General features: G+C 41.4%; 1 protein-coding gene across 2 annotated transcripts in view; it reads left to right on the forward strand.

Moving 5' to 3' along the window:
• Positions 1-16,007, forward strand: part of tanc2a (tetratricopeptide repeat, ankyrin repeat and coiled-coil containing 2a) — a 46,060-nt gene that overhangs the window by 1,962 nt on the left and 28,091 nt on the right. The window contains exons 2-3 of one of the 2 annotated variants that reach the window (XM_035615211.2): positions 12,858-12,965; positions 13,159-13,266. In XM_035615211.2, coding sequence (XP_035471104.2) covers positions 12,905-12,965; positions 13,159-13,266 — 169 coding nt within the window. In that variant the 5' untranslated portion in view covers positions 12,858-12,904. The remainder of the gene's footprint in view (positions 1-12,857; positions 12,966-13,158; positions 13,267-16,007) is intronic. The other variant, XM_035615212.2, reaches the window with a different exon arrangement.

The following is a 16,007-nucleotide window of genomic DNA, read 5'->3' on the forward strand; positions in this document are numbered from 1 at the left end:
ACCCAGGCTGATGCCAGGGGCTGGGCGAGGTAGAGAGGCAGAGGGTCTCTGATTCAAGGCAACTGGGGGAGGAACCCAGATGGCACGACCTGTGACCGGTCAATGGCCACTGAGGCTCTCTGACAAATAGCTTGATTTGTTTGTCATCCGTTGGACTCTTCTGTTGTCTCGTGGCTTTTCTTTCTGCCTCCATTGTCTATCTTTTCAGACAGGAACGCCGGAGCACAAAGACGAATGCCAAAATTATTGCAATTTTGTTAACCTTATATATAACCTTGCAGGTCAATAGATACGATCAATATCTGCCTTCACCAGAGCCTTTGCACACATGCACACACCACCAAATATGTTTTTGTTCATGGTGCATGAATATCCCTGATGTGGCTCATCTTATGAACAACAATATATATTGTAATAGCTAGTGTGAGAATTTGTGTGAGTCTATGTGGATGTGTACTGTCACGTTCTTCCCCACGGCGACAAACTTCTTTGTTCCAGACAGCCTTCATCTCTGCCTTCCTCCGACTTGATTACAGATTATGTTGTGTATTATCCCCGCTTCAACATGCGCTCATATAAGTGTAGGGCTTAAGCAGCACATCAAAAATACACACACACACACACCTTTTAGGAGGAGGGGCATTGATGAAGTGCAGCTTATTCTCACTGCTCTCTCTCAAAGCTACTTCCATGTAGTAATTAGACGTGTTAAGGTTCGCAAATGCATATACAATTTGACATGTAGATTCTTGAACATGCATAAATTAATCCTGAGTACATTCTGATGCCGACAACCCCCCAAAAATGTTGAGATAAAAAGATCGGACATCGGACTGGATGTGTCCAATTCTGGACATTAGCAGCAAGCAGTGGGCAACTCCGGAAAGGTAGATACGTAGCTAGCTACTTGTTTAGCTACGTGACTTACCTTGCTAGCTTAATGCATGTCTAGCTATAGTAGCGAGACTGTTGTTTGAAGATGGACGGCACGATTCACCGAGAGTAAAGCCAAAATACACCACTGCGCAGACTCTGTCCCCAGGTGACATCACCAGCACAAAATGGCAGCACCTGTATCCAGTATATTCATTTTATTTTTACAGTGTAAGGAAGCAGAGACGCGTCGTCCATCTCTGGAGCCATTGCTTCAGTTATGGTTTTCTCTTATGTTTTTTTGCAAAATGCAGGAACATTGATCTGACCAAGTGGCATCTCTTCCGAGACACTGATGCTGCAGTTTGGGTGTAATCTCATGTTAATCTGCCTAACCCTGTAGTCCGTAGTCTGGGTTTATCAATGCTCTGATTAAAAGCCCCCCACCACGTCAGTCATTAGTTTAATGAGATCACTCGCACAGCATCATTAGTGCTAATTAAAAAGAACACAAACTATTGCCAGGGCAGTGTATCGTGACAGTGATTTTTGTTTCCCCCATTTTTTTTAAAGCACGCAATATGAAATTGTGACATATTTTAAAATTCACTTACCAAGATCATTTCTTTTCTTGAATACATTTTTTCCAAACCTGCCTGGCAGCTTCTAAACGTGTGCTAAAGAAATGTGTATCAGAAAGGTAATCTATTAAAAAAGTACTGATAACTAATAGAAAATAATAACATTGTGCCAGTGTGCAGTGCCATTTGTATGAGCACAATTCATCACTTGGGCTTCCAGTGGGGAGATTCTGTCTCGGAAATGGGAAGCGCATGATTCAGTGGCCTGGCATCATTTTTCCATATGGCAGGGATGAGTGAGTGTGGAGCACCTGACCTGTGTCCTTGATGTTCTTTTGAGCTTTCTATATTGCCGTGGCTAATGTACCTATCATAGTGTTGAGTGGGCCAATCATTTTTGAACCTGTCCTTTAGCAATTTGCAGTCCCATGCGGTTCAGTTGCCACGCTCCCAATGTGGCAGTGAAGGTTACAAACACAATATAAAGAACCTTTATCTCCCAGCCGAGAGGCGGAGTCAGTTAACTTTGTTGGGCTTCCATGAGGCTAATGAATGTAAAAGATGGAACTGAACAGTGTTTTGTAATGACATATTCAATGATTATCCTTGTGTAACTGTGGAATGTTACAATTGCAGTTTACTTCAGTAATGTTGCTTGTAAAGATATGAGGAAGACAAAATGTCGGGTTGAGTCGAGTACTGACCGATCGCTAACGTTAATAAATGGAAAACAGTAGTCAGATTCTCTTAGTTGTGTTTAAATGAGGGACATTGGACATTCAGAGGTGAGCATCAGCTTGTCCTGTCAATATGCTCAATGATATGACCTATCTCACGTTCCGATTCCACACAGGATCTGTCATCTCAGGACCAAACTAGAGCAGCTACCGCTTGACACCAGGCTTGTCATATCAGATATTATGGTTATTGTTCAAACCAAATGCTCATTTCAATCAAACCATTGGTATCGATCCTCGTAATAGCAGAATATAGTGAAAAATCAAGTGACAACGTATTATCAATCATCCAAATGAACAATTATCGTTTACAACCAAAGATTCACAGATTTCCAGCAATTTTTTAATTCTGTGTGATTGTCAGGGGAAAGGTTAATACGAGTCTGCAGTGGGGAGAATGAATCACATCTTTCCTTTTCTTTTGTAACATAACTACTACATCATGTTCTTGCCCTAAAACACGTCCACTACCAGGTCAAATATAATGTTAGCTAATTTGTGGGAATAATTTGCTTAGCTCCTTTAGCTTAGCAGCTATTTGGAGCTTCAGCTTTAGCAGTTGGATGTGAATTACCAGATGTTTTTCCAGTACAAACACAACTAAGTTCACAACTATATAACACTCACAACCAATGTGATTAATATAGAAATATAATGTATTTCAGTATCACAGAAATTGAGTCACATTCAATATCAAGTTCTTTAAAGGCTCCAAGTTATTTTCCAAATACCAACATCTTACATATAAATCTCCATCTTTTCACTTCCTGTTGAAATGGTTTTAACTGTTTGGTGACTCATCCTACACTCTGGGATGTTAACTCATTTTGCAACAAATGATAATTTGTTAATTAATTTTTGAACTTCCTTCCGTCACTAAATACATTTTGCAGCGCACTGGGACCGACTGTGTCCGATTCATCAGGGTGGTGGCGAAATGCTCTTCACAACAGCAGGCTGTTTTAATGACTTTACATGTTGAGCTGCTAGTTACTGTCAACTCTGTCATGGGGCGTGACACACATTCAGCGCGATTGACTGTTGTAAACGCCAATCATTATTCCCTTCATAGCTTCGTCTTTTTACCAGACACACGTAAATATGCGGAATCTAAGTGCACTCTGACATCCATTTCAGTTTTAAAATGTATTTTGTGTGCCGTCAAATCCCAAAGTGAAACACAGGTTTGTCTGAAATAATATATATTTATAGCAGTCACCAGGTGTACACTTCTGACAGGATTGTTGGATGGAACAAAGTGCTAGTGGGTCCATTTTGTTCACAAAACTGAAAGACAAGTTTCCTCAAATGGACATCACACAGAGTCTCATTAAGTTTGCTTCCACACAGATGCTGTGGAATATTGAAGTCCTCTTATGTATACACACTTGTAGCCACTGAAGCTTTAAATGACTTCAGAGTGTATAAGTGATAATCGTTTACAGCAAGAAGAAAAGGTGAGCATATCAGTTAGCCCTTTGTTTGTTCATCTACAGGAAGCTCTTTTTGAGGCTATGAAAACACACACACACACACACACACACACACACACACATACACTCCCTTCCTGTATGTGAGCAAGCTGAGGGAGACCTGAGCGTTTGCAGGAAGTCAGGATTGGCTTCTCTGGGGAAGAGAGATAAGAGTCGTGTACAGTGTGTGCGTGTGTGTGCGCGCGTGTGTTCAGTTGAAGGCAAGGCCATCTGCACTCGACTATTGCTAATAACTAACACACATACCAACACACAACCAACCCAGCTCTTGGCTTGCTGTGTTCTGAATAAGTTGTGTGAATGATACTGGTGATTTCCTCTGCTCACAGTAAAGGAAGCTGCGACCTGTTGTTAAAAAGGGAAATCCCTTTGAGTTGTTGAAGAAAAAGGGGGCAATCAGTCAGTGCAAACCCCAGGTTGACCTACAGTAGAAGCAGTATGAAGGGCTATGCGAGTGTGGGATCATCAGAGAATCCTCAGGAGAGACTGGTGAAGTTGCTACAGAAAGGGACGTACTGTAGGCTCCACTGCACAAACACACATAGACAAATAAAGATCTTACCCGGGAACAGGTAGAACCTGAAGGATCATTTGCATTGGTTTTGCGTCTGCAACATTTTGTGCTCTGCCTCACAGGTGCGGTAACAAAGTCATTTGCACTCTTGAATAATTTGTCCACTGATGCGAGTACTATACTGAAGATAGTTGTAGACCAACAACACAAAAGCCCTGATTACTGTATAAATGGCATTACAATGCGTCTCAGGTGATTAGATCTCAGGTCAGTTCCCACCTGCCGCTCACCTCCACGCTTTATATGCAAATAAACACAGAGCTGCATCATTGCTGTTTGCAAATAACAAATGCATTGGTGTGCGTGTGTGTGCGCGCGTGTGTGTGTGTGTGTGTCAGAGAGAGAGAGCAGGGAAAGGAGAGGTCGACCGAACGAATGCACTGCGCACAGTTCTACAATGAAATAAGATTTACATATTTTAAATAGAAAATTATTATATGGTGGTCAATGTTGACATTGTAGTGTACCCCTGATGGAAATCAGGTAACCATCAAAGCAATGAGGAATCCTCCCCTCGAAACCATATCTCCACTATATTTCATGGCAAACCATTTAATTCAAACCATTCAAAAAAATGATGTCAGCCTTCAGGAAAAGTCAGCACAAAATTTGGACAATCCCAATTTCCATGATATCTGTGTAGATTCTCATTCATCCCGGTCATTGTTATCCATAAAGCTGTTGCATTAGGAGCAACTTCACTTGATTGTGGATTATTTCCATGATTTCTCTCTACTAGTTTCTTCCTGAATGTTTGAGTTTTTTTTTTTTCCAACTTTCATTCCACAACTTATTACATCGATTAACATTTTTGATAGGATTCTCAAAAATTATTATCTTTTTTAATAGTGTACATGAACTCGTCTCGTACCCGTCTGGTGACCAAACTATAGAGTAGTGACACTTTTTAAAAACATATCTGTAGCATTTCTGTACTCATGTTTCTTATAATTTATCAACTGACATATGCAGATGACAATACACTATATCTCTACAATGATATATCAGCTGATATGTCAACCTGGCTGATTTAGCGGTGGGGCTCTTTATACTATAGTGGTTAACGTGTCCTCGCAAAACCAAACCAATCGTGGTTCGTATATATCATTTTTAGTAACTGAACCACTTTGTTTTCAGGAGTAAAACAGTCAAACATGTGTTTGGTTAATTATGTATATAATGACCATTGTAGCCTCATTGTACAGAATGTCAGTGGGTAATAATAATATAAACAGTGTTGGGCAGAAATCGGGTCGTCCATCTATGCTGTTTCTGTGTGAGCAGTTGTGGAAAACATGATTGTAGCCACGTATAATGATACTTTGAATTCTTCTATGATCTGAAATTAGCAACTTTTAGGCCAACAAAGACCTTCCAGCATGGCTGCTGCCTGTACCTCTATGGCAGTATGGTATCTGGATGGTAGTAGGGATGGTTTCAGGATGTAAAAGGAATACTTTGGTTTTTTTTGTTAATTTGAAGGGCTTATCTGTTAGCGTCATGTAGCTGTGCTAAACATTAGCACTCAGCTAAGCACAGGATGTAGGATTATCCAAACTTGTTGTTCCATGTCTTTTATGTTGCTCTCAAAACCCCTTGTGTTTTTGTGTTTAAGACAGTAAAAAGTTGGAGGAGGTCAGATGGTGCTGTAACTGACAACAGATGGTGTGTGTGTGAGAGAGAGAGAGAGAGAGAGAGTGAGCGATAAAGAAAGACATGCAAACACCACACTTATCTCTCTTTCTCTCCTTCACACATATGGACACACACTCATATGAATGAGCTTCTCACCATGACGCCCCTGAGTCACATTTCCTGGCAGCAGACTGCCAAACATGACTCAGTTCACATTCCCACATCTCGCTTTGATTTTGTATGCGTTTTAAGCTTTTTTCCCCCTATTTTTTCTTCTACTACAAGAGTGCATACAGTAAGTTAAAGTGCTACTGGGGTAACAGCGCTGTTGAAGTTGATATTGAACATTGAGGCAAAATCCATCCCTCCCTCAAAGTGATCAATGCTACTTCACCAATAGACCGTATAAAATACCTAAAATAGACATTTTTAAACTAAGTAAAGCGCTGTAACGGGAAAAGTCTATAGTTCGATAGAACCATAAAATCCCTAATTGGACCACCCATTGTCAGCGCTCGCGATCGTGAGACAATAGATGATTTAACTGAAGATGCTGGTTCCATCAGCCTTGATCCCTGCACAGCTTTTCAGAATGTCACCAAGCACCTATATTTGAAAAGGGGATTCAATTCTTGCATGTTTTTTTTTGTTTTGTTGTGCACGTGTAATGGTGGTCAGCCAGTCGATTGCTGTGCCGTGTGTGTAAACCCCACTCACACCTCACACTGTAAGAGATGTGCTAGCAGCAGATGTTAGCGACTATTATACAGCTCACAGCAGCAGGCAGACCTCAATATGTGCTACTGTCCCCAAGTGGCCAAAAAAGGTACTTTCTCTCTCTCTCAAATTCAAATTCAAATTCAAATTCAAAAAGCTTTATTGGCATGAAAGTTTTAAACAACGATGTTACCATAGCATAAACGTACAATTGTACGAACATTCGGACAGAACAAACAGTAACACAAACATTAACACAACATTAAGATTGATTATATTCATTAAATATATACAGTATAAACAGTGTGTGTGTGTGTGTGTGTGTGTGTGTGTGTGTGTGTGTACACATTTGCTCTGTCTCCTTCTCCCATGAGTTTCTTGAGTTTTGAGACGTCGTTGAGCTCTTTGAAATTTGAAGTCACAGAGTTGAATTTTTTGAAATATGTGTTCCTTGTTTCACTGAATGTTTTACAGTGTAGGAGAAAGTGTATCTCCGTCTCAACCTCACATGTGGAACAGTGACCACGTCCTATTTTCTTTTGGTCGCCATGTTTTTTTGTGTCTTCCTGTTTCGATGGCCAGTTTGCAGTCACAGAGCCTGTACCTGGTCAGGATGTATCTCTGCTTTCTATCTCTAAAAGTAGAGAGATATTCTGCTAATTTATAATCTCTTTTTAGGGCCTGATAACATTCTAATCTACTTTTGGCTTTTAGTTTCTTCTTTCCAATTTTTACAGATAGGTTTCTGTACATTGTGTTATGATTTTGATTGACTCTCTGTCTCTCTCACCAGACACAAAGTATTTTTGCTCCATTTCCTCAGCCTCTGTGTAATTTGTCTTCAGTGCATTTACATAAAAAGCCAACATTTTAATATTTTTTCTGGATACATGTAGCCTACTGTCATTTCAATATATGTGTTGCAGTTGAATCAGGTCTGTGTGTGTGTGTGTGTGTGTGTGTGTGTGTGTCTGTGTGTGTGTGTCTGTGTGTGTGTGTGTGTGTGTGTGTGTGTGTGTGAGACCGTTCAGATAAGCCACTGCTGTCAGCAAACAACACTTAATATTTATGGATAAACAAATTCTTGAGAAAAGCATTGAATCACAATTAAGAGAAAAGCATTAACGCCTCCAACCAGACTCCGCAGCAGATGTCTCCAAACCTGGGCAAGAAAGACGTCAACTATATGCCTGGCTAGTCAAAGAATAAGCCTAATCCTCGTCTGAGAGAGTCCCACAAAAGCCTCTAGTTGCAGCAGCCAGATGTCGTCTTATTCCTTAGATGTGATGTACACACAGCAGTGGCTAGCTTAGATTTGCATGTGTGTAATGTGTGTCAGTGTGCTAATCCCTGATGACAAGCACACACACACACACACACACACACACACACACACACACACACACACACACACACACACACACACACACACACACACGCACGCCTTTCCCCCTGGACAAAATACAGGGAACAATGGAAAGAGAGAGAACCTGAAGAGACTTTAATGGCACGTACACATGCACATAGTACATGCATATAGAAGTCTTATGGCAGTTCTTCAGTCAGGTTAGTGCTGATATACACAGGGAAATTGCTTTATTGCAATTGCTCAACATGCCTTTTGGAAAGAGGAAGTGAACATGTAAAAAAGCAAACACTGCTGTTATATATTAATTAGGATAAATGCACAGCAAGTGAAGGAAAAAAATATGCAAAGGCAAAAAAATTGATGAGTGTAAAGGTAAAACGGAATGAAATGTTTCAATTAAAGTTTCACAGCAGAGCACCTGATGGCGACGTGAGTAATTTACAGTTAAACACAAGTTAGCATTCGTGGCTGTTGATTTTGGAAGTTGTAAAAATGGTTCAAATTGAGAGCAGAGAGGGGAGGAATTTTCTATCTGGATGGTTACGAGAAGTGATGACCTCCTGTGGTGTTCAGTGGTGCACTTCCACTCCCCTGTCATTCCGAGTGTCTGACTGTATATGCTCAACACTGTGTAGACCAGGCTGGGAGACAGTCATTACAGAAGGTCAATTTTGAATCAGTTTGCTGAGTCCGTTGGTGTTGGCCACCCTCTGGCTTCTGCCCCGGCAGACCACGGCATAGAACATTCTGCTGGCAACCACAGAGGTTCCTGCCCCCGCAGAAAACAGTGCAGACTCTGGCCCTTCCTGTAGAGAGCCTCTGGAGTTCCTGGTCCAGTCCAAATGGACGCCCAGGTATTTGTACTCCTGTACCATCTCCAACATCTCTCCTGTGACGGAGAGAGGTACATCCAACAACTGCAGAGCCATTGCGAGACTTGTGTGCTGGTAGGTCTCTGTCTTGTACCTGAAGGCCGTAGGTGTCCAAAGTGTTCAGAAACAGAGAAGGCGATAGGACAGTTGTGTTGCATGATTATGTATGTATGGAGTATTCCTTTTTTTTTCCTTCAGTTTCTGGATGAAATGAAGCTGCTGCTGAGTTATTTGACCGTGGTGGAGGTGGTACTTAACCAGCTCAGGTTGCTGGAGAGGTGTAGGCCCAGAAACTAAAGATCCACTCACCACAACTTACTCTCATTGATGGTTCTGAAGTCCAGTGTGAGCTGCTTAGTTTCATCAGTTCTGCACCAGGTCATTCAGTGTGGAGAATAATGTCATTGTCTGTAGGCGATATGATCTTGCTGTCGGTATGTGGCTTCGTGTTGTCAATAGGTTCCAGGATGGTTGTGTCATTTGCGAACTGGAATATTAGATTGTGGTTCAGGGAGGATATGCAGTGTACACTTGGGGGGGTGGGGGGGGGGGGGTCTTAGCGTGATATCGGCTGACATCCTGTTACTCAGCCTCAACCACCTGTGGTCTGTCCATTAAAAAGCCTATAGTATCCAGTCACGGATCGATGTGGGCAACCCGAGGTCTGACAGTTTCACATTAAGCTTTGTGGGATGGATTGTGTTGAGGACCGACACGTGTGTTGTAAGTGTGTATTGGCGTCCAAATGTTCCACGGCAGAGTGGAGGGGCGAGGGCTCCACTGGCCTGTTCCACCACAAGCTAGTCATTTATCTGAATGCTACAGGGTGGAAGTTCGTCATGCAGGTGGTATTCAGTTTGGCGTGGACCGAGTCGATGGTTCCCTTTATTTGCTCTTCACCCGTATATCTTTTGTTTTGAATTCCCACTTTGGGCATTTACTTCAAGGTTCTTTGGAGGACACGCAGTGTATATTGAGACAGGAGAAGAGTAATAACCCTGCTGCTGTAATCAGCGATGGTCAACAGAGGGCAGCAAAGGTCAGTGGTGACTGTGGCTGCTAAAAATGTGAACACGTGGTGTGATTTCATCCCTTATAGAATGTGTGTGTGTGTGTGTGTGTGTGTGTGTGTGTCATTGTGTGTTTGTGTATATAGTCATATATGTATGTATGTATGTATATATATATACACAAACACAAACACACACACACACACACACACACACACAAATACACATATATGTATATATATGCCAAGGCTTCCATGTATTTTTAACTCACTCTGTTTGTCACAGTAACACAGACACAAAAACGGTTTGTCCCAAGATTTCTCTCAGTGATTTGTGTGTGTATGTAGTACAATAGTAATTTTCTGCTCGGACGGATGTCAGTGAGTAATTGACATAATTAGAGAGAGAGACCGAGAGACAGAGGGAGAGGGAGAGGAAGTTTGTAATTTGGTTTTCAGAGTAAGACGAGGACAAACATGTGGAATCAGAGGACGTCAAACTTACTTGTTTAATGGTTAATTTCTTAAATTATTTTCATATATGCTTCTTTAAAGTGAACAGACAGCATTGTAAAAATGTAGGAGAACGTTTTATTTGTTTGGAAATTCAGACCAACATGAAACCTTTAAACCTTCCTTAATAGATCCCTAAACTTAAACTTAGACCAAAACCAAGTCTTCACTCAAAGAAATTATGGCTTACCTGCATTTATGATCTTCTTAAACACAAATAGATTTCTGTATTACATAACATGAAAAGTTTTTATGCCTCTGCATCAGGAGACATTATATTCTATCGGGTTGTCCATCATCCGTCCATCCCATTGTTGTGAACATCATATCTCAGTAACACACTGAGGGAATTTCTTCACATTTGGCAGATACGGTCACTTGGACTCGAGGATGAACTTGGTGTTCAAAGGTCACTGTGACCTCACCAAACATGCTGGACACAACTCATTTATACTCTACTTATGTTTAAGAATAAAATCATGAAGTTATGACATTTTATATGCAAAAGATGAAGGTAAACGTCGCTGCAACATCATAATTCAGGAACAGATGGGGCGATTGCAACATAAACTGTCCAATTACTTCTTGGCAAATATAACTACAAACTTTCATGAAGATGTTTGTACTGTAACTTTTAAAGCATTGGAACATAAAAAAATCCTAAACACTAGCCAGCTAATGTGTTGGGATGAAGAAGGTAAAATTGTATTTGTCACATTTTGTAGGTAGTGTTTTGTGTTTAGGCAAAATCCAACACTGCCGTTTTATATATATAAATATATATATACACATTTAATACAGTATTCTTATCCATGACGTGGTTTTTTCATCGTAGTTCAGCATGACCAAGTGCTTCATTTTTATCTTTAGTATTTTCGTAATATTATGTAACGGGGATGTTGTTTGGGATTTGTCCATGGCTGTTGGCTTAACAGCATTGCTGACAAAGAAATTCTCTGTGGAAAGTTTAGTCTTGTTAAATGAAGAAGCCTCATCAGTAGGCTGGTGGTGAGAGGTCTGCAGATGTCTTGCTTGGGATTGCAAAATGTTTCAATACTTGCAAGATTCTGCTCTGTGTCTGCATTCGTTTGGATGAGGCACGACTCACTGTCAACTTGGAAACATAAAAAAAAGACAGACAGATTGTGTTATGTTTCATTTCATGCTCTGATAAATAAAAGTATTGAAATATGCATAAATGTGTGTATAGACGTTTCCCTGTGTGAGGAAGTGACTTTCTGCTCTAATTTATTCCGCCATCTGTTCATTGCTGACTGATGGTTTCACATTGTCAGCGTGTGTGTGAGTAATTCATAATTTATTTTCATTAATTTTGACCAGCGCCATGCTGGGGTTTTTTTGCAGCCGGACGTAGGATTTGGGGTGGGTCTGAGCTTGTCCACTGCGCGCCCACCTTCACCTGCAACCATGCACCGATTGGACGAACCAGTTGTCTATCACGCTCCAATGTTTACTCCAAATGATGACCATGATTTACAAAAATGAACATTGCGCGTTTTTATTGTGAAGACGTTTATACTACATGCTAAGTAAAAATGCAACAGAGCTAAAATAAAAAAAGCGAAAACAGCGTCCTCCATTTTGGATCATCTGGCTCTCCTCTCTCTCAATACTCACCGCCGTCAAAACATGTTGCTCTTGGTCCGTCAGCTCAAAATATTTGGGTCACGCTAACTTGAGTTGAACCTTTCGCTGGGGATGTGGCCTTAGGAAGACGCGAACTTAGCTAATAAACTCGCCTGTAGCATCCCATTTAGATCCATACATTTTTCCCTCTTTCTGTTTCATTTTGTCAATACTATCGTTTCCTGTCTTTTCAGTTTTTTTGTTGCAAGTCAACTTACTACTGCACACCTGTTACCTGATTAGTTTCCTGTCCCTGCATTTCCTGCCTAGGGAACCCCTTTATAAAGTCGGCTACATTGCTATTTGCCACTTTGTCTTGTGTACATCTATTTCTGCGCTCTTCTTATCGTGTTGCTTTCCTACGTATTGGCTCTTGCTAGTGTTTTTGGATTGCAGATTTTTGCTTGGCTATCAACTGATTCGGGTTTGTCCTTTGTTGGGCTGACCGGACACTCCAGTGTCACACTGCTGCTCGTCTCTGCTCGAGGCTAGCGGCCTTTGGGCAGCATTAGCTGCCACTAGCATAACACACCCGAAATCTCTGACCAAAACGGCCGCCATTGTGTAGTTTGTGGATAATGTGTGCAGCAGGTTTTGACAAGATAGAATGATAATGAACATATACAATGGCATTTAATCAACAAAACCCACATTTAGTTATTCATAAATTAGAAATACCAAAATCATGGGTCATTAGGAAGGAGGTTCATTTGGTGGAAGACAGCATTAGCACTGCTAATCAACACAGTTATAATGAGTTAATGGCTTTAATGGCTGTGCAATACGCCTGCATTAATACGACAGAAGTTCTAATATTTCACTTTCTCTTATCCCCAGGAAGTGGTGACAGGAAGTCTGTGTGTGACCTGTTGTAGTGAGCAGTCATGTTTCGAAACAGCCTGAAGATGCTGCTGGGAGGCAAAAGTCGCAAGAACAACAACAGTGGTCAGTACCTTCGCGTCATTGCATATTTCCTGTACCGTTGACTTGAAGTCTGCTTGTTCAAACGCAACCATTGTAAAATGTTGATTTTACTGAGGACATTTTTTCTGTTTTGATGCCTCGGTGGCTGGTTGCAGATATGTTTTTTCTGGAGGTTTCCATGATTTCATACATCTGCAAATTATTTTTTTAACAGGTGGCAGTGGCCTTGAGTCAGAGGGATCAGACTTCAGGATGATGGAGGGGTTCACTCGTTCGCTTCCCTCTTCTCCCCTCCTCAACCTTCGGCTGGGCAAAAGAAGTGGTAGGGATTCTCTCTCTACGTCACCTTAAGAAGTTATTTCCGTGCTTCGGTCACACACCGTATTATAACAATCTGTGCTAAGTCAAACACCGCCAACACTGGAATGTGCATTCAAACAACACAAACAAGACAACACACACTCATCGCACAATGGTAAGGGTAACCAAACTGTTGCTACCTACAGCCACAGCTGCAGCGTCTGTTGTCACACATTCAGGCACTCGCAAGATCCGTTCGAAGTCTGTTCACAGCTTTAAAGGCCCTACTGTCACTGATGCATGATTTTATGTCAGGATTTGAGCATTTTCAATGGTGTGAAAACTATGAAACTTCAGTGCGGAAACAAACAACCTCACAGAGACAGCTTGCAGAGGAAACTCTCTGTCCTTTTTTTCAAGCAATTTGAGGAGAGCAAGCAGAACAATGACAGTTTTTTGAAATGGCATTTAACTAAAACCTGATCTACAATTAAACCTGATGTGTTCAAAGGTTCAGGGAGCAATCTGAATGCCATAAGAAACTTATCCAGTATACTTACCATGGTGGCACAAATCCATGTTCGCATATAAATGCTGGGGTTTTTCTTGATCAATCTGTCAAACGCAGTTAAAACTGTGGTGAGTTGTGTTTTTGTTGCGGACTTTGCAGTTTGTGTAAAAGTGCGTGACATGGCGGTCCTTCAGTGATTTCTACACCTGGCTGGATCCATGTAGTAGAGATGAGGGTATATCCAATTTTTGATAGCGTTTAATCTTCTCCATATTTGCCCGCGGTATCCAATATGATCAGCTGATTAAAAATAACCTTGTAGGCTTTTGAGGGGAGCAACCAGTTGCTGCTACACCTTTCCCGCCACAAGGAGGCTGCAGTGCTCTTCAGCTGTGATGTTCTAATGTTACATTAACGTTTTTAACATTCCTTTGTGTTTATTTTGTCAAATTTTGTTTTGTGAAGCACTTAGTAAAGAATATGATGTGTTGACATGTGGTACGAGGGCAAATACCATAGCTCTTGAGCTTGCCATCTGTTTTTTTTCTAAATGTCCCCTCTGAGGAGAAACTTCCTTGTGACATGCGATTATGATCGCTTCTAAGTATTTGTGGGGGGTTTTTTTGGACAGTTCACAAATTACATTGTTTACTAAAAGTGAGGTCATCTCTGTGATCAGTGTGGACACAAACCGGACCAAAGTAACTATGTGTAATTGTTTACCTCAGTTCACACCAATTTACCAACTGTGAGTGTCAAAATGAACAGAATCACTATGCGTCCTTTCACTGGCGAAACCAAACTAACTGTGGAGTCAACAGACCTCAAACACACAAACGTGTAACAAATTGAACCTCAACACGTCAATTTATTTGATATGGTAGTCAGGAAAGGAACATTTTAAGAGATGCAGCATTGTGAGGATTCTTTGGGGCTTAGTCCCCTTTGCGGTGTCACTGTTTATGCCATACGCTACACAGGAATACCCCCCCCCTCCTCCCCGATGGTTCTGGTTGAAAGGGTGGAGGGAACCAAGAAGAAACCACAACTAGCGTTAAAATAGTCCCCCCCCCCACGCACACACACACAGCTGTGACCTGTTACACTGTGTCTGGCAGCGGCGAGGGGGTTGACCTATGACCCTACATTTGATCATCCCTAGGTGCCTGAGAGAGAGAGAAAATGCACAAATGTAACCCAACCTCCCGCAAACCTCACCTCTCCTGGTCCTCCTCTTCCTCCTCCCCGGGGTTGATTTGACACACTTTGTCTAAACATTACCAGGTGGAGTCTCTCTGTGACTCTTTTTTTTCTGTGTGCTTTCTGTCAAAACAAAAATTATCATAAGCCCAGGAGAGTCAGCACTGTAACATACCCATGTATACACAACCAGCTCTGATTTTCAGTTTTTCAGCTGTAACTGAAACTAAAAGTGCAGTAAGCACACACTTTTGGGATCTGGTTATTAATTCTGTGAAAACGGCTTTTAATTGTACTGAAGTAACTGAACAATGAGCTAAAAGCTCAAAACCTCTTTAACTGTTTTGAGCTTGAACTGCAGGCTTCTCACCAGTTACCAGTAAGCTGGCAAGATAGCCTTAGCTAGAATTTAAGCGAAATCTACTAGTCACCGGTTCCAGAAAGTGAAGCTAATGCGGAAGTGCCTGAAACCTATATTCTCTCTAATGACCAGCAGAGGGCGGCTCTACTGGTTGCAAACAAGTGGCAACCCACTGTTATTTCACCCATAGGGTTTTGACCAGCGCCATCTTGTTTATTTGGTAATCAGACCTAGGTGCTGTTTGACTGTGGTCTGACTGTGCACCCACCTACACCTGCAACCACGCAACCGATTGGACTGCACTGGCTGTCAATCACACTGTATCCATGCAACCAATTTACAAAATGAACATCATCCTGTATCGAAGAAGACTTGAAACTGGCGAGACCATAAACTAAAATGTTTACTGATGTTATAAATGAAGTGAGAAGCAGAGTCATTTTCTCATAGATTTGACGTACGATCCCTCTGCAGCCAGTGGAATCGCCCTCTGCTGGTCATTCCAAAGAATACAGGCTTCAGGCACTTCTGCACTGGCTTCACTTTCTGGAACCGGTGACTTTGTCCATTTTCATATACATGTCTATATTTGCTAAAAGAAGTGCGTTTTTATAGAGGTCCGAATTTTCCTGAAGAGTATATGGTCTAAATGGCTAGTTTCAGGTATTTTTAATTATGGTCCCATTTAGAT

This window comes from Scophthalmus maximus, chromosome 17, assembly GCF_022379125.1.
Source record: "Scophthalmus maximus strain ysfricsl-2021 chromosome 17, ASM2237912v1, whole genome shotgun sequence".
In the NCBI taxonomy this organism is placed as follows: Eukaryota; Metazoa; Chordata; class Actinopteri; order Pleuronectiformes; family Scophthalmidae; genus Scophthalmus; species Scophthalmus maximus.